The sequence below is a fragment of the Mustelus asterias genome, chromosome 16 (assembly GCF_964213995.1).
Source record: "Mustelus asterias chromosome 16, sMusAst1.hap1.1, whole genome shotgun sequence".
NCBI lineage: Eukaryota > Metazoa > Chordata > Chondrichthyes > Carcharhiniformes > Triakidae > Mustelus > Mustelus asterias.
The window spans coordinates 10,890,685-10,910,270 of NC_135816.1; the positions used below are offsets into that span (position 1 = coordinate 10,890,685).

The 19,586-nt window shown below is 49.3% G+C and overlaps 1 protein-coding gene across 4 annotated transcripts in view; it reads left to right on the top strand.

Moving 5' to 3' along the window:
• Positions 1-19,586, top strand: part of ndst1b (N-deacetylase/N-sulfotransferase (heparan glucosaminyl) 1b) — a 259,765-nt gene that overhangs the window by 191,776 nt on the left and 48,403 nt on the right. For all 4 annotated transcript variants that reach the window (XM_078231781.1, XM_078231784.1, XM_078231783.1 and 1 more), the window contains 2 exons: positions 3,138-3,225; positions 7,893-8,047. In XM_078231781.1, the coding sequence (XP_078087907.1) occupies positions 3,138-3,225; positions 7,893-8,047 (243 nt within the window). The remainder of the gene's footprint in view (positions 1-3,137; positions 3,226-7,892; positions 8,048-19,586) is intronic.

The window sequence follows — 19,586 nt, forward strand, 5'->3', positions numbered from 1 at the left end:
CTGATCCTTGTTTACATGCTTGATTTCTTCAACCTGTGGCAGAGTGTGAAACAATCTGACAAAGTTCCAGAAAGGACCTGGGGCTCCCTGCAAAGATCATGTGCAGTGGAAATCCTGTAAGTTCTAAGATGTTTTGAAGTGTTTTAAGTAAAAATTTAGAACTGGAGTAAACTCTGCATTGCTCTGAGATAAATCAGGTTTGAGCAAACTGACAAACCCATGCAGACACGGGGAGAACGTGCAAACACCACACAGACAGTGACCCGAGTACGGGAATCGAACTCAGGTCTCTGGAGCTATAATGCTAACCACTGTGCTACCATGCCACCCGTGTTTTGGACTAGGATTCATTGACAACACCCCGTACACTACCTCGTAATGCTAGGTGTGTAGGTTAGGGAGATAAGCCATGGCAAATGCATGGGGTTATAGGGATAGGGCAGGGGAGAGGGCCTGGGCAAGATACTCTGTCAAAGAGAATTTACCCCAGCAGAATATAAACAGTGGTGTGGCAGGGGAAGGGGTGGAAGGGCTGTAATCACCTCAGAAGTGTCTGTGTGACTGATGTCAGTAAGTGAGATGGGGCCATTGCGAAGGATGGATGTTGGAGTACCGCGGCAAATACCTCTGGACAATCCAAGAGCCAATCTTTCTGTTCGGGAATTTTAAATCCATTTGTTCAGAACATGGCTTGCTGCTCTTCCAGGAGAGTTCTACTCCATTTCTCTTTCAAGCAAGAATATGTAACCGGTCTCTTGCAAAAAAAAAATCAATGATTATTTTTTAAGATGCTGGATCGTGCACGTCATCCATATTCGCAGCTCCAAGGGTTTTATTCCGGGCTTTGAGCATTGTTAAAACTACTTCTGAACCTTCACGCTTGGTGCCTCCAGGCACTGACACTGTAATAACTGTGAGGATGTTGAGGATGGAGAGCTGACATTAACTTGTGGGCTGTTCGACAATCTGCCCGAGGTTCTGGAACAGCCAGTGGTCACCCTTTCAGAATTCGGGAGCACATTTTAGCTGCCAAGAGGCTGCAAGTGTTTGAACCGCTTCACGCTGCAGGTGCTGGAAATAGAAACATGGAAAATAGGAGCAGGTGGAGGCCATTCGGCCCTTCGAGCCTGCTCCACCATTCATTATGATCATGGCTGATCATCAAATTCAATATCCTGAATCCCCCTTCCCCCTCCCCCCGATCGCTTTAGCCCCAAGTGCTGTATGTAATTTCTTGAAAACATTCAATCTTTTGGCCTCAACTGCTTTCTGTGGCAGCGAACCCCACAAGGCTGACCACTCTCTGGGTGAGGAAATTTCTCCTCATCTCTGTCCTCAGGCGTACATTCCAGATCTTAACCACTCGCTGCGTGAAGATGTTTTTTCCTCATGCCACCATTGCCGACAATCGGTGCCCTCTGCTCCTTGACCTTTCACCAATGGGACCAGTTTCTCCCCCTCTACTCTGTCCAGAACCCCTCATGGATTTGAATACCTTCATCAATCTCCTCTCAGCCTCCTCTTCTCCAAGGAGGAAAGCCCTAGCTTCTCCAATCTGTCCACGTAACTGAAATCCCTCATCCTTGGGCCCATTCTCATGAATCTTTTCTGCACTCTTCCTAAAGCCTTCACATCTTCCCTAAAGCGTGATGCCCAAAACTGGACACAATGCTCCACTTGAGGTTGAACCAGTGATTTGTCAATGTTCACCATAATTTCTTTGCTTTTGTGCTTTACACCTCAAATCGAGGATGCCTTTTTAAACTTTCTCAGTCTGCCCTGCCACCGTCAAGGGCGGCACGGTGGCACAGTGGTTAGCACTGCTGCCTCACAGCACAGGAACCTGGGTTCGATTCCCAGCTTGGGTCACTATCTGTACAGAGTCTGTGAATTCTCCCCGTGTCTGTGTGGGTTTCCTCCGGGTGCTCCGGTTTCCTCCCACAGTCCGAAAGACGTGCTGGTTTGGTGCGTTGGCCATGCTAAATTCTCCCTCAGTGTACCCGAACAGGCGCCGAATGTGGCGACTAGGGGATTTTCACAGTAACTTCATTGCAGTGTTAATGTAAGCCTACTTGTGATTAATTAATAAAAATTTAATGATTTGTGAACTTATATCTCACCGCTATACTGTAGTAAGTTGTATGTTATCTCAGGCAGAGGGTTAGAGTAGAGCCATGTGTGATTGGACAATAACTGTTCTTTAATAACACACAACATTATACATACATATGGAAATAAAAAACAGAAAATGCTGGATAAACTCAGCAGGTCCGGCAGCATCCATGGAGAGAGAGTTACTGGGCGGGATTTTCCGGCCACACTCGCCCCGAAACCGGAAAATCCCACCCAAGGTCAACGGACCTTTCCACGGTCCGCCCCTCGCCCGCTCCAATTCCCGTGGCGGGCGGAACGGGAAAATTCACCCCAATATTTTGAGTCTAAATGATTCATCTACAGAACTGAAGCAAGGTGGAAATGTAGAGGATGATATAGTTGGAAAGAGGTCAGAGGAGGCGGGGCAAAATAGGAGACCAGAGATAGAAACTTAGAAAATAGGAGCAGGAGGAGAGCATTCGGCCCTTCAAGCCTCCTCTACTATTTGCTTTGATCATCCAACTCCAACAGCCTGATCCCGTCTTTCCCTCATATCCTTTGATCCCTTTAGTCCAAGTGTTATATCTAACTGCTTCTTGAAAACATACAATGTTTTGACCTCAACTGCTTTCTGTGGCAATGAATTCCACAGGCTGATCACTCTGGGTGAAGAAATGTCTCCTCATCTCCACCCTAAACTGTCCACCCTGAATCCTCAGACTGAAAGACGTGCTGGTTAGGGTGCATTGGCCATGCTAAATTCTCCCTCAGTGTACCCGAACAGGTGCTGGAGTGTGGCGACTAGGGGTTAATGTAAGCCTACTTGTGACACTAATAAAATACACTAAATTGTATTCTAAAGCAGGAGCTGTATTCTCAGTGTAAGAGAACAGTCATAGGGGTGTGGTAGAGGCACGGATGCTCACAGTGTTGTCAGTGGAGGAGGACCGTGCCAGTGGCTGGAACTCATACTGAACCTTGCTATGCTTAAATTGCCACAGATTATTAATCCGAGTTACTCATTCTTACGCCGTTCTTTGCAGGCCTTGCTTGAAACTCAGAAGCAATTGCGAGTCCATGTTCCAAACTTCACCTTCAACCTGGGCTTCTCTGGAAAGTTCTACTACACCGGTGGGTCGCTTTTTCTCCGCGTGCCCGGACAGTGTTAACGTTGCGGGGACGGGTGCTGCACACACTGCGCAGATATTTAATTGCCTCAAAGTAAAGGAGGACTGGTAAACTTTTTCATCATTTAACAGCACCTGAATGCAGACTGACAGGCGTGGGCGGTGTTAGTCAGTCCACACGCTTCAGCATCTTATTGATCCTGACAAGTGTTTAAGAGCAAAAGATAAGAAGCTAAGAATTCAGGGCAGGAATAGGCCATGTGGCCCCCGGAGCCTGCTCTGCCATTCAATAAGATCATGGCTGATTATACTTCCATATTTCAAACCAACAAAGTGTACTGCCTGACTGTTTAATTGGTAAAAGGTAGATCTCTGCTTTCATCCCGGTGTGTTTTAGGTTAGTGAATGAGGGTTCTCTGCTGGAGTCTCTGGCACAGAATAAAACATCCAAAGTTTCTCATTCAGAGCAACAACAGGGGGTGATTCAACGCCTCCAACCTACTCCGCCATTCGGTTAGATCATGCATGGCTCTATAAGCCCAGGGGAGGTGATGGCCTAGTGGTATTAACAATAGACTATTAATCCAGCTATTCAGCTAATGTTCTGGGGACCCGGGTCCAAATCCCACCATGGCAGGCGGTGGAATTTGAATTCAATTTTAAAAAACTGGAATTAAGAATCTACTGATGACCATGAAACCATTGTCGATTGTCGGAAAAGCCCATCTGGTTCACTAATGTCCTTTAGGGAAGGAAATCTGCCGTCCTTACCCGGTCTGGCCTACATGCGACTCCAGAGCCACAGCAATGTGGTTGACTCTCACTGCCGTCCAAGGGATGGGCAATAAATGCTGTAAGAAGTCTCACAACACCAGGTTAAAGTCACCTGACGAAGGGGCAGCGCTCCGAAAGCTAGTGGCTTTTGCTACCAAATAAACCTGTTGGACTTTAACCAGGTTTTGTGAGACTTCTTACTGTGCCCACCCCAGTCCAACGCCGGCATCTCCACATCAATAAATGCTGGCCAGCCGGCGATGCCCACGTCCCACAAATGAACAAAAAAAACACAAATCAATCAAAACCTTTCAGTTGACCCTGAGTATCAATGGCCTTTACAGGGCAGACTGATTTTGGATTTTTACTACCCTTTACAACTTCATCCCTCTCCCCTGCCGCCAGAAAATAGAGGCCGGAATTCTCCAGCTGTTCATGACGGCGGGATTCTCCGATCCCACCGGCGGCATGCCTCCGCCCGCACGTTTCTCGCCGGTGTGGGGTGACGTCAACGGGAATTCCCATTGACAACAGCGGGATCAGAGAATCCCGCCACTCGTGAACAACGCGTCACCTCCGGCCCGCGGGAAGCAACGCGGCTGGGAAGCTGGAGAATCTCGCCTGTAGTTTCTCTCCATCCCCCTATCAAATCCTTTAATTATCTTAAATGTTAATAGGATCCCAGCCAATGGGTGAAGTCAAAACCAAACTTTTCTTTATTGAGAGAGTTTATTAACTTTTTTATTCTGATGTTTTGTACGTTTAGCTTATAGTGCGGCTCAGTTGCACAGTGGTTAGCACTGCTGCCTCACAGCGCCAGGGACTCGGGTTCGATTCCCGGCTTGGGTGACTGTCTGGGTGGAGTTTGTAGGTTCTTTCTGCGTGTCTGCGTGGGTTTCCTCCGGGTGCTCCGGTTTCCTCCCACAGTCCAAAGATGTGCTGGTTAGGGTGCATTGACTCGAGTGTGGCAACTGGGGGAATTTCACAGTAACTTCATTGTAGCATTAATGTAAGCCTTACTTGTGACTAATAAATAATAAACTTTAAACTTTTTAAAACTATTCAGGCACTCCTCCCATTCAGCCCAGTGTCCCAGACATCCCCTGTTTATATGTGCTCTAAATACTTCATTGAACAATGCTCCTCACCTACGTATCCTTACTATATAACTAACATTCCATTACCATTAACCCCCCCACACACACATATATAATTCCCCCCTTAATCTTTTAAATTCAAGGGAATACAAGCTAAATCTGCTCTCATAATTAACTCCTTTAGCCCAGGTATCACACCCAATTATTGTACAATGACTCCTGCAGGCTATTCTGTGCAGTTTGGATGGAAATGTGACCCAATTAGGTTGTCTCACTCCATGAAGCAAAGATACAAATTGACATTGGCACACTAAAGCCAGGATGTGATCGATGCTGGGGGGCATCTGGTGCAAGATGAAGAAAATAAAACTCCCACCCCACCCATATTGGGTCTATTTGATGTCCAGAGCCTGTTTATAAATCATAGAACACTTATAGGACGGAAGGAGGCCATTCAGCCCCTCATGTCTTTGCTGGCTGTCTGCAAGAGCAAATCACCATGTACCACACCCCCTCCCTTGAATATTTTTTGAGAATACAGGCAAAAGGCAGTGTAGGCCACCGTGCAGAGTGAGAATAGGCTGCTTTTAGGCTTGTACACTGGCACAGTAGGCAGAATTTAATATAGGCGACTGGGATCTTGCCCGCCGACCAAACAGCCAGTGAAAGCCCCACATTGTCGCTTTTCGGGAAAGGCCAAAACATTAAGTGCCAATCAGGCAGCCCTTCATGGCCCAGCGATGCCACTGGCTGAGCGGTGGCTACTGCTGGTAGTGCACCCTCCCGGGGCCCAGAATCATCAACGTACCCAGGCTATGGATGAGTGATGGCGGGAGATGGTGAGACCCACAGGGAGGTGGGTGGGATGAAAGGGTAAGGGGGGGTGGCTCCCACTGGGCCCTCCCTTACTGATGGCTGTGCCCGTGATCAGATATTGAGTGCCTTTAAATGAGGGATGCCCGCATGGAAGCCCACAAGAAACCCCGACATGCTTTGTTTTTCAGCCTTCACCCGTCCGATGCTGGGTGAATACCGGTGGAACAAAGCCCTTTCATTGAACCTTTGCGTCAAGGACTTAAGAACCACGATAATGGCGGGGTCCTAACCTGCCGCCCTCCTGCCTGATTTAAATAGCCCCAAGACCAAACTCACAACAAGGGAGGGTATTAAATTCCGCTCCGCGTACACATGATAGTTGCTACCTATAACTGATGATAACATCAGGAAGTCCCATTCTGCCTTGTGAAGTGACAGGGATTTTTGTGCATTCGTTCTCTAACAAAGTTACTGATGTCAGCTGAGTCCACAAGTGTTGTTTGCCTCCTAATACCTCTTTTCACTACTTATTCTATGTGTTTACTTGCAATAAGTCCTCAGAGATGGAAGTCCCTTCACCAGAATTCCTTTATTTACAAGATCCAACAACGCTATACAGAGTGCTCTCGGTGTGCAGTCTATATCCGGAGTGCCAGAGGAACTGACACTCCTGTTTAACTACAGAGCAGGGGGCTCCCTGATTGGACCATCAATTTGGCCCTTAATGAGGGAGCTCATATTCAAGCAGGCCATCCTCAATTGCCTGATTGAAATTGTTACATTACTCCACGTGTGAACCGAGAGCACGGGTATTGTATTTAATCCTGACCAGCCCCGATCCTGCCCTCATGATGCTCACACAAACCTCTCCTCCAGGAAGGATCACGAGGGTGACTGAGACCAATTACCACTGGCCTGACTTGGAGCAAAGCTTGAATCTAGCTTCATTACGGTGCAGTTTGTCAATTTCTCTTTACCCGAACTTGACCCCTTCCCACCTGCCTCCACTTCTTCAGGACTTCAGCTGCTGAGGCCCTCCGTCGCTCTCCTCCTTTGAGGTACCACTGAAAACTTAACCAAACTCTTGGACACTGGTTCTAATATTTCCCACACGAATATTGCTGAAAAGAGACACAGGTTGTTGAAATTTTTCATCTTGCACTCATCAGGACAAATACAAGAAAGCCAAATTTCAAACTATCACAACAATTCATCCTGTCGGATCAGAGTTGACTTTATGAAGGATGTGGATGCTTTGGAGAGTGTACAGAAGAGGTTTACCAGGATGTTGCCTGGTCTGGAGGGTGTTAGCTATGAAAAGAGGTTGGATAAACTTGGTTTGTTCTCACTGGAACACCAGAGGTTAAGGGGCGACCTGATAGAGGTTTACAAGATTATGAGTGGCATGGACAGAAGCTTTTTCCTAGGGTAGAAAAGTCAAATACTAGGGGGTTTAGGTTTAAGGTGCGTGGGGAAAAGTTTAGGGGAGATGTGTGAGGCAAGATTTCTTTACACAGAGGGTGGTGAATGTCTGGATCGCGCTGCCCGGGGAGGTGGTGGGGGCAGGTACGATCGCGGCATTTAAGCAGCATCTAGACGAGTACACGAATAGGATGGGAATGGAAGGATATGGACTCCGTAAGTGCGTACGGTTTTAGTTTGGGCAGACATCATGATCGGCACAGGCTTGGAGGACCTGTTCCTGTGCTGTACTGTTCTTTGTTCTTTGAAATTTGGCATTCTTGTGTTTGTCTGAATGAATGCAAGATGAAAAACCTCAGCAACCTGCCTCTCTTTTCAGCAACATTCAAGTTCCGTATTACCAAGTGACTCCCTGTGTGGCTCAGTGTCAGGTTTTGTTTGGTAATCGCTCCTTTGAAGCACAATGGGACGTTTTACTTCATCAGAGGTGCTATATAAATGCAGATTGTTGGTTTTGCAGGGACTGATTTTGTTGCGTATTAACCGTCTCTCTCTCTCTCAGGGACTAATGAGGAGGACCAAGGGGACAACCTGCTGCTGGCCAACGTGGATGAGTTCTGGTGGTTTCCGCACATGTGGAGTCACATGCAGCCGCATCTCTTCCACAACCAATCTGTGCTCGCAGAACAAATGCTCCTCAACAAGCAGTTTGCACTGGTGAGTTGGAGCGGCTGCTTTCATTTCCTTCATGGCCCTGGACGTGTATTTTGTAACAAAATGCCAATGTTGATATGGATTTGTTCCGTTCCAAGTCACCGTACAGTGAGACTGCACTCCATATATCCAATAATCCTACATTATTCCAAAATCATAGAATCCTAGAATCCCCACAGTGCAGAGGGAGGCCATTCAGCCCATCGAGTCTGCACCGACCACAATCCCACCCAGGCCCCATCCCCATAACCCCACAAATTTACCCTGCTAATTCCCTGACACTAGGGTCAATTTAGCATGGCCAATCAACCTAACCTGCACATCATTGGAGTGTGGGAGGAAACCGGAGCACCCGGCGGAAACCCACGCAGACACGGGGAGAACATGCAAACTCCACACAGACAGTGACCCAAGCCGGGAATTGAACCTGGATCCCTGGCGCTGTGAGGCAGCAGTGCTAACCACTGTGCCACCGTGCCTCTTTCTGCATCCTTGTTTGTGCGATGTGTTTTGAACTGACTTGGGTGGCGGCCCGGTTGGCAGTGTCAATGTGGCTGGCGAGCGGCACGGTGGCACAGTGGTTAGCACTGCTGCCTCACAGCGCCAGGGTCCCGGGTTCAATTCCGGCCTCGGGTCACTGTCTGTGTGGAGCTTGCGCGTTTTTCTCGTGTCTGTGTGGGTTCCCTCCGGGTGCTCCGGTTTCTTCCCACAGTCCAAAGATGTGCGGGTTAGGTGGATTGGCCAGGTGAATTGACCCTAGTGTCAGGGGGATTAGCTGTGGTAAATGCATGGGGTTACGGAAATAGGGCCTGGGTGGGATTGTGGTCGGCACAGACTCGATGGGCTGAACGGCCTCCTTCTGTACTGTGGGGATTCTATGAGCTGGCCTATGCTCGTGAGGTGCTGCTGCTGCCAAGATGAAGACTGCTTCATGAGTTAGACTACAACTACGTGTGACCTGGCCCACGCACACACACCAACCCCGCACCCCCGGGGGGCTTGGGTATTTTGTTTTCCTTTCATTTGGCTGTTAACCGGTAAATTCGAGATCTCTATCTTTCATATCTTTGCTGATGGCTCTTCCACAATGAACTCCGGTGATGGGAGGGGGAGGGGGCCTTGGACTCTGGCCGAGGGCCCTTTTCTGTCTTTATTCTTGTCGGGGAGCGCTCCGAGTGAGTTGTATGACTTAAAGGTCATGCGATACAAGTTTAATTCACAGAATCATAGAATCCCTACAGTGCAGAAGGAGGCCATTCAGCCCATCGAGTCTGCGCCTACCACAACCCCATCCACGCCCTGTTCCCGCAACCCCACATATTTACCCTGCTAATCCTCTGACGCTGGGGTCAATTTACCACAGCCAATCCACCTAACCCGCATAGAAACCCTACAGTGCAGAAGGAGGCCATTCGGCCCATCGAGTCTGCACCGACCACAATCCTACCCAGGGCCTACCCCCACATATTTACCTGCTAATCCCTCTAACCTACGCATCTCAGGACTCTAAGGGGCAATTTTTAACCTGGCCAATCAACCTAACCCGCACATCTTTGGACTGTGGGAGGAAACCGGAGCACCCGGAGGAAACCCACGCAGACACGGGGAGAGCGTGCAGACTCCACACAGACAGTGACACGAAGCCGGAATTGAACCTGGGTCCCTGGCGCTGTGAGGCAGCAGTGCTAACCACTGTGCCACCGTGCCGTCCCAAAAATTGTTTTTTTTCCCGCTGCAATCCTTGCAATTGCACAGAAGGGGTACATTTATTCGCTGTACCCTTGATTTTAGTTATAGAAAAGATGGGTAGCGCCACAGCAGGGTGGTGGGTGGATGGATAAATGTCAATCGAGGTGGTTGGTGTGGCCTTAAGTCCTAAGTTTAGGTGAGGAAAGCCCCCATTAGAACGATTAATGTGTTTTGCTTTGTTTTTTGTTCGTTATTCTGGGTCTAAGAAATCCTGTGTCTGTGCTGTACTGGTGCAGACAGACTCAATATCCGGGAGTGGACTGGACTTCTCCTTGCTGTTGACACTTCTGGTTGGTGGGAGTGCGGGGGAAGTGTGTGTGTGTGGGAGGAGGTGTATGTGAGGGGGGAAATGTGTCGGGGGAGGTGTGTGTGGTGGGAGGGGGTGTGGGGGAGGGAGAATGGGATCGAGGAACATATCAGCCATGATCGAATGGCGGAGCAGACTCGATTGGCCAAGTGGCCTAATTCTGTTCTTTCATCAGAGAATCATAGAATCACTACAGTGCAGAAGGAGGTCATTTGGCCTATTGAGTCCGCACTGACCACAATCCCACCCAGACCCCTATCCCCGTAACCCCACATATTTACCCTGTTAGTTCCGCTGACATTAAGGGGCAATTTAGCATGGCCAATCAACCTATCCTGCACATCTTTGGAGCATGGGAGGAAACTGGAGCACCTGGAGGAAACCAGGAATGTTATGGTCTTATGGCGTGTGTGGGGGAAGGAGGTGTGTGGAGAAGGGGGGTTGTGGGTGTGTTTGTGGGATGGGGTGTAGGAGTGGGAGGGGTGCAGGGGTTTGATGGGGGGATGTGTGTGTGTCTGTGTGTGTGGGGTGGGGTGTGGGAGGGATGTAGGGGTTTGATGTGGGGATGGGTGTGTGTGTGTGTCTGTGTGTGTACGGTGGGGTATGGGAGGGATGTAGGGGTTTGATGTGGGGATGGGTGTGTGTGTATGTGTGTGCGTGTGTGTATGTTGGGTGGGGTGTGGGGGTTGTGGGAGGGGTGTGGATGTTTGATGGGGGGGGTTGTGGGAGGGGGGGGAATTATCTGTGGGGGGTATCTGTCCTGGCAGAGTGAGGGGAGGTGTGTGATGCAGGGAAGGTGTTGGGAGGGAAGAGGGGGGAGGGGATGGTGGGATATGGGGGGTTAGGTGGTGGGATATGGGGAGCGTGTGTCCGGGGGGGGGCGGGCATGGGGGTAATTGGGTGTGTGCGGTGCGGGCCGGAATGTGTGGGGGAGGTATGTGGGGGAGGGGGGCTGTGCGGGTGTGTGTGGAAGGTGTGGGGGTGTGTTGGCAGGGGTGGGGGGGGGGGGGGGGGAGTTGTTAGAGGGCTGTGTTTGGGGGGGTTGCAGAGGGGTGGGAGGGTGGAGGGGAGGGGGTGGGGGTGCACGCCCGGGTACGTTTGATGGGTCTTTGTGCTTTGAGTTTCTATTTAGTTGCTCGGGGAATGGGTGTGCACCGTAACGCCATGTTTACACGGCCTTGTCCTGTTGTCCTCATTCCTCACACTCTGTATTACTGTTTTCCTTTTCAATATCCGGACCGCAGCAGCAGGGATTATGATGATCTGATTCTTTGGATGATCTGTATTGATCTTTGCTGCTCCTCTCTGTGTAGCTGTGTAAAACGATGGTCGTTCTGTACTCTGCTGAACCCTGGGAATTTGTTGCATATCGTACTGAACATAACGTTGAAAATTCTCAATAAAAACATTGTATTAAAAATCATTCAGCCAACCCAGGCTGAGGTAGTAAAGCACAGGGAATTGTTGAGGGTAAATGGGAGCAGTCGTCGTTCTGAGAACACACCTCGATCTTGACTGAAAGATGCCATTGTGTTTCTGAGCTGGGAAACACTCCAATCCAATCATGTGCACTTTGTGACGTACAGAGTTTGCTTTCAGTGTCTTGTAACTCTCCTGGTGAATTTCGGAGAGAAGCTTTTCCGACATGGGAGAGATGTTTGAATGTTTGTTCACCTCCAAACTGCAGTTAAGTCTCCATTATTGTAAGTCCCACAGGGTTCCACATTCCGTCTTCCCAAGCTTGATGTGGATCTCCCTGAATTAAGATCAGTGTGTTAGCTTTTATTAACAGGGGGTTGGAGTTTAAGAGCCGTGGGGTTATGCTGCAACTGTACAGGACCTTGGTGAGACCACATTTGGAATATTGTGTGCAGTTCTGGTCACCTCACTACAGGAAGGATGTGGAAGCGCTGGAAAGAGTGCAGAGGAGATTTACCAGGATGCTGCCTGGTTTGGAGGGTAGGTCTTATGAGGAAAGGTTGCGGGAGCTAGGGCTGTTCTCTCTGGAGCGGAGGAGGCTGAGGGGAGACTTAATAGAGGTTTATAAAATGATGAAGGGGATAGATAGAGTGAACGTTCAAAGACTATTTCCTCGAGTGGATGGAGCTATTACAAGGGGGCATAACTATAGGGTTCGTGATGGGAGATACAGGAAGGATATCAGAGGTAGGTTCTTTACGCAGAGAGTGGTTGGGGTGTGGAATGGACTGCCTGCAGTGATAGTGGAGTCAGACACTTTAGGAACATTTAAGCGGTTATTGGATAGGCACATGGAGCACACCAGGATGATAGGGAGTGGGATAGCTTGATCTTGGTTTCAGATAAAGCTCGGCACAACATCGTGGGCCGAAGGGCCTGTTCTGTGCTGTACTGTTCTATGTTCTATGTTCTAAGATCAGATGCAACGAAAAGATCACAGGCGGAATTCCTCCAAAAAAGTTCTGTGTTGAATTCACAGGAACTGGAGAGGCAGCACGGTGGCACAGTGGTTAGCACTGCTGCCTCACAGCGCCGGGGACCCGGGTTCGATTCCTGGCTTGGGTCACCGTCTGTGTGGAGTTTGTACGTTCTCCCCATGTCTGCGTGGGTTTCCCCCGGGTGCTCCAGTTTCCTCCCACAGTCTGAAAGACGTGCTGGTTGGGTGCATTGGTCACACTAAATTCTCCCTCAGTGTACCCGAACAGGCGCCGGAGTGTGGCAACGAGGGGATTTTCACAGTAACTTCATTGCAGTGTTAATGTAAGCCTACTTGTGACTAATAAATAAAAAAACTTTAATTCACGCAGGTTTTTTTTCAGTGGGAGTTCAGACTAGAATCTCCCACACTCTGCAACGCAGAGGCCACCAGTGTGAATATCATTAGATTTCACCCAGGAGGCTGATGCGCAGTGGCCCCGAACTATCAGCCTCCCCGTTTGCTGGTTAGCTCGATCGGTGGCCAGCACGGGACCCCCCACAGTGCTACCACCCCCCCAACTCCCCCATGGCCCGATCGCGACCTCCCCCAACCATTCCCAGCAACCCCCCAACCGTCCCGTCCCGTCCTAGACCGGCCCGATCTCCAGTCCCCCTCTCCCTCGCAGTGCCAATCCCCCCACTGCCCCTCTCCCCGCCGCAGTGCAGACGCCCCCGCAGGTTCCCTGAGTGCCCCCAAAATGACCGTTTGTGGCCCTCAACATTCCCTCTGTAAATGTGCCACCGAGGAACATGTCGCAGGCCCTCAGCAAAGAGTAACTCCAAATCCAAGTGTACCGTCCTTCTCTCTAACCTCTCTTCCTCTTCCTTGACCAATGGGGGGGCTGGCCTCAGCGGCACGGTGGCACAGTGGTCAGCACTGCTGCCTCATAGTGCCAGAGACCCGGGTTCAATTCCTGGATTGGGTCACTGTCTGTGTGGAGTTTGCACATTCTCCCCGTGTCTGCGTGGGTTTCCTTCGGGTGCTCCGGTTTCCTCCCACAGTCTGGAAGATATGCAGATTAGGTTTATTGGCCATGCTCAATTGCACCCGTGTCCCAGGATGTGGAGGCAAGGGGATTGGAGGAGTAAATACGTGGGGTTATGGGGTTTAGGATTTGGGTGGGATGTTCTGTTGGAGAGTCGGTCCAGACTTGATGGGCTGAATGGCTGCTTCTGCACTGTAGGAATTCTGTGAAACACCATCCCAGCCCAGCATTGCGCCAGTCCTCCAACTCACTCCTTATTATTCTCTTCTCCTCTATTGTAAGAACAGAGATAGGAACAGGAGTTGACTGTTTATCTCCCTCGAGGCTGCTCCACCATTCAGCACAACCATAGCTGATCTTCTGCCTCATTCCTACTTCCCCCTCCATCCAGCCCTGGGGAAACAAATCTCTCAGTGTTCACCCTGTCGAGCCCCTTCAGAATCTTGTGTTGTCGCAAGGTAATCACCCCTCACCCTTCTAAACATGGGAGAATACAGGCCCAATGTCCTCAGCTTCTCATCACAGGACAACTCTCCCAGGTACCAATCTAGTGAACATTCCATGTATCATCTCCAATGCAAGTATAACTTTTCTTCAATGTGGAGACCAAAGTTACACACTGTATTCCAGATGTGGCCTCATCAAAGCCCAGGTTTAGCAAAACCTCTTATACTCCAGTTCCCTTGCAATGAAGGCCAACATGCTATTTGCCTTCTTAATTGTTTGCCTACTTGCATGCTAACTTTCCGCGTTCCTTGTATGTTCCTTGGGCGGCACGGTAGCACGGTGGTGAGCACTGCTGCTTCACAGCTCCAGGGATCTCGGTTCAATTCCTGGCTTGGGTCACTGTCTGTGCGGAGTTTGCACATTCTCCTCGTGTCTGCGTGAGTTTCCTCCGGGTGCTCCGGTTTCCTCCCACAGTCCAAAGATGTGTGGGTTAGGTTGATTGGACGTGCTAAAATTGCCCCTTAGTGTCTTGAGATGCATAGGTTAGGGGATTAGCGGGTAAATATGTAGGGATATGGAGTTAGGGCATGGGTGGGATTGTGGTCGGTGCAGACTCAATGGGCCAAATGGCCTCTTTCTGCACTGTAGGGTTTCTATGATTTCTATGTGTCAACACAGATCTCCCTGAGCATCAACAATTGTAAGTTTAACATTAATAATATTCAGCTTTTCTCTCCCTATTACCAAAGTGAATAGTCTCACACTGCCATACAACCTCCAGACTCACATCCTACAACACGTCCTTATCTAAGGAATGACAACTGGCATTGGAGGCAGTCCAGAGAAGGTTCACTAGGTTGATCCCGAGTAGGGAGGGATTTTCTTATGAGGAGAGGTGGAGTAGGTTGGGCCTGTACTCATTGGAGTTTAGAAGAATGAGGAGAGACCTTATTGTGACATGTAGGATTCTCAGGGGGGTTGGCAGGGTAGATGTCGAGAGGTTGTTTCCCCTTGTGGGAGAGGGCATCATCTCAGAGTAAGGGGGTCTCCCATTGAAGACAGAGATGAGGAGGAATTTCATCTCTCAGAGGGGAGTGAATCTGTGGAATTCTTTACCGCAGAGGGCTATGGAGGCTGGGGCATTAAGTATGTTCAAGGCTGAGACAGACAGATTTTTAGTCAGTAAGGGAATCGAAGATTATGGAGATAAGGAGCCGAGTGGAGTGGAGGATTATATCAGATCAACCATGATCTCAGTGAATGGCGGAGCAGAATCGATGGGCTGAATGGCCTCCTTCTGCTCCTATGTCTTATGCTTTGTGGACTTATTTATCAGTCTGAGCTGGACAGCAAGGGGCAGGCGTTGTTAGGGGAGGATTGTGTGATCAGCTGTGTGGTAGGATGCAGAGATGTCGATATGACCGTGGAGGCACAATGTACCACAATCATAGTCTGGCAAAGATGTCATTTGTGAGTTGCATCAAGATCTCTGTTGTGCTGTCAGCCGTTATTTAACACCACACAGAGAAGGGAGTGAAAGGATTTAAGAAATAGGCTCTCACTGTTGTCTGCTTCCCGTGAAACCTCGGTTGATTAAAGCTGCCTGCGACTGGTTGCACGAACCCTGTGAGTTATTGGTGGGACACTGACTGTGCCATTAATTCAGCGAGCGTGCTGTCAGTGACTTTGTTCTTTTTTGTGATTACGGATAGCTGGTGATCTCTGTGCAGCAGCAGCATTTACATAGACGGCTGCTGAACGTTTACTGCCGTGTTCCTCAGCACCGTGGGGATTGATATTATAATGCTTGGATTACACGGGTGCTGCACAGGCTGTTCTGTAAGCCTGCGCAGCACCCACGGGGCGGCACGGTGGCACAGTGCTCAGCACTGCTGCTTCACAGCGTCACGGACCCAGGTTCGATTCCTGGCTTGGGTCACTGTCTGTGTGGAGTCTGCACATTCTCCCCGTGACTGCCTGGGTTTCCTCCGGGTGCTCCGGTTTCCTCCCACAGTCCGAAAGATGTGCTGAATAGTTGCATTGACCGTGCTAAATTCTCCCTCAGTGTACCCCGAACAGGCGCCGGAGTGTGGTGACGAGGGGATTTTCACAGTAACTTCATTGCAGTGTTAATGTAAGCCTTACTTGTGACTAATAGATAAACTTTAAAGCAACCTCGGCCCTTGAATTTTAAAGTCTGTGTCAGGCCAGACGGTATTTGGAAGCTTTGGGAAGGTTTGCCTTCCCCTCCGGCCCCACCCCAGACACAGTCATTTCTCTCATTGCCGCAAAGACTTTTCGAAAGGCCTGGGAGCGCATGAACAAGCCTGGTTGGATTGAGTTATCTGCAGGGACCTGCCATCACACCAGAAGTGAGAAAGTAGCAGGTTATCAAACCTGCAGCTCCTGCAAAATTGGTGCCAAATTGCCTCTGCTGCCGTGCTAAGATTTAAATCAAATCTATTCACAGTGAAAATCCGAGGCAGCCCGAGGCGGAACCATCTCTCCAGATGTCCCTGTGTTTACCTGTTAAAGGGGAGGGATCTCTGAGTTAAAGAAACACAGAGGGCTAGGAATTGAGCCTCGCCAAGTCGGTTTTACTGACGGAAAATGGGCAAGACGGCGTGCCGGGTTTTCCAGTCCCGTCCGGCCCCGAGACCGGAATTTCCTTCCCAAAGATCAACGGACCTTTTCAATAGTCCGTCAAATTGTCCTTTGCGTCCGTGACGGTTCCCACGGCGGGCCGGACCGGAAAATTTACCCCACATCCACAGACCAATGTCTGCCACCACAAAGACCCGTGCTGCTCCGTCCAAGACCGCTCAAACCAACCTCCCATCCATTGACTCTGTCTACACTTCCCGCTGGGGTTACGGGTAATAGGGCCTGGGTGGGATTGTGGTCGGTGCAGACTCGATGGGCCAAACGGTCTCCTTCTGCACTGTAGGGATTCTATGATTCTATGAAAAGCAGTCAGCATAATCCAGGTTCCCCATTCACCCCGGACATTCTCTCTTCCACCTTCTTTCATTGGGAAAAAAGTACAAAAGTCTGTGGTCACGTACCAACCGACTCAAGAATAGCTTCTTCCCTGCTGCCATTAGACTTTTGAATGGACCTACCTTGCATTAAGTTGTTCTTTCTCTGCACCCTAGCTATGACTGTAACACTACATTCTGCACTCTCTCGTTTCCTTCTCTATGTACGGTATGAACATAGAACATAGAAAGCCACAGCACAAACAGGCCCTTCGGCCCACAGTTGCGCCGATCACATCCCCACCTCTAGGCCTATCTATAGCCCTCAATCCCATTAAATCCCATGTACTCATCCAGAAGTCTCTTAAAAGACCCCAACGAGTTTGCCTCCACCACCACCGACGTCAGCCGATTCCACTCACCCACCACCCTCTGAGTGAAAAACTTACCCCTGACATCTCCTCTGTACCTACCCCCCAGCACCTTAAACCTGTGTCCTCTCGTAGCAACCATTTCAGCCCTTGGAAATAGCCTCTGAGAGTCTACCCTATCCAGACCTCTCAACATCTTGTAAACCTCTATCAGGTCACCTCTCATCCTTCGTCTCTCCAGGGAGAAGAGACCAAGCTCCCTCAACCTATCCTCATAAGGCATGCCCCCCAATCCAGGCAACATCCTTGTAAATCTCCTCTGCACCCTTTCAATGGCTTCAACATCTTTCCTGTAATGAGGTGACCAGAACTGCGTGCAGTACTCCAAGTGGGGTCTAACCAGGGTCCTATAAAGCTGCAGCATTATCTCCCGACTCCTAAACTCAATCCCTCGATTAATGAAGGCCAGTACGCCGTACGCCTTCTTGACCGCATCCTCCACCTGCGAGGCCGATTTAAGAGTCCTATAGACCCGGACCCCAAGGTCCTTCTGATCCTCTACACTGCTAAGAATGGTACCCTTCATATTATACTGCTGCTTCATCCCATTGGATCTGCCAAAATGGATCACCACACACTTATCCGGGTTGAACTCCATCTGCCACTTCTCCGCCCAGTCTTGCATTCTATCTATGTCTCGCTGCAACTTCTGACATCCCTCCAAACTATCCACAACACCACCTACCTTGTCTGTATAACGCGCAAGAAACAATACTTTTCATTGTATGCTAATACATGTGACAATAATAAATCAAACCAAAAGGCACGACTGGAACCTGAGTCTCAATATGTTTGACTGCAGGTTGGGTCGGGCCAGTATTTCAGGTGACCCTGGGTCCTTTTCATGATGGGCCAAATGGTTTAGAATCACAGTGATTGGATGAGCAGGGCAGATCTGTCCCACTCAGGAGTAGCTAGAATGTTTCCCCACACTCACTCTACCCACTCTGGGCAGGGAGAGATGGGCAATAGAGGCTGGGCCCAGGCACTGTGCCAATGAATGAATAAAGGCCTTATACTCAATCACAGTTCTGCTTTATCCAGAAACCCACACTACCATTGCCAACTTTGCTCGGGTGTATCCCAAGACCTTTCATCACATGATCTCATGCCACAAACCATTCCCTCCCCGCACATTCCCCTGATTGGTCCACCTTCTACTGTTGTCCCATAGAGAATTGGAAAGAGAATAGAATCTCTTACCCAATAGTTTATTAATAAACATATATTCTTTCATGAGATATCGGTGTTCCTGGCAAGACCAACACTTGTTGCCCATCCCTAAATGCCTCTGAACTGAGTGTCTTGCTGTGCCATTTCCAGAGGGCAGTTGAGAGTCAACCACATTGCTGTGGTTCTGGAGTCACATGTAGGCCAGACTGGGTAAGGAAGGCAGATTTCCTTCCCTGAAGGACATTAGTGATGGGTTTTCATGACAATTGACAATGGTTTCATGGTCACCATCACTGAGACTAGTTTTCGATTCCAGATTTTATTCATTGAATTTAAACTCCACCAGCTACCATGGGATTTGAACTCATGTCCCCAAAGCAATGGCCTGGACCTCTGGATCAGATAATTTAAGATATAAGAGCAGAACTAGGTCATTCAGCCCATTGAGTCTGCTCTGCCATTCGATCATGGCTAATATGTTTCTCAACCCCATTTGCCTACCTTTTCCCCACAACCTTTGACCCCCTTACCAATCAAGAACCTGTCTATCTCTGTCTTAAAGACACTCAATGATCTGGCCTCCACAGCCTTCTGCGGCAATGAATTCCACAGATTCAATACCCTCTGGCTGAAGAAATTCCATCTCATTTCGGTTCTAAAGGGTGGTCCCTTTACTCTGAGGCTGTGCCCTTAGATCCCAGTCTCTCCCACTCATGGAAACATCTTCCCCACGTCCACTCTATCCAGGCCTTTCAATGTTCTGTAAGTTTCAATGAGATGTCTCCTATCCTTCTAAGCTGCATCAAGTATTACTCCAGTAACATTACAACCACATCCCCCAGTTAGATTAATCTTAATCCTTAGAGAAGAGCGCTTCCTGTGTCCCCAATATTTTTATACCTAATAAATTAAGGTGTTGAAAGAAAATGAGGAAAAAAAACCAGACTCTTCACAGAATCACAGAATACTACAGTGCAGAAGAGGCCCTTCGGCCCATCGAGACTGCACCGACGT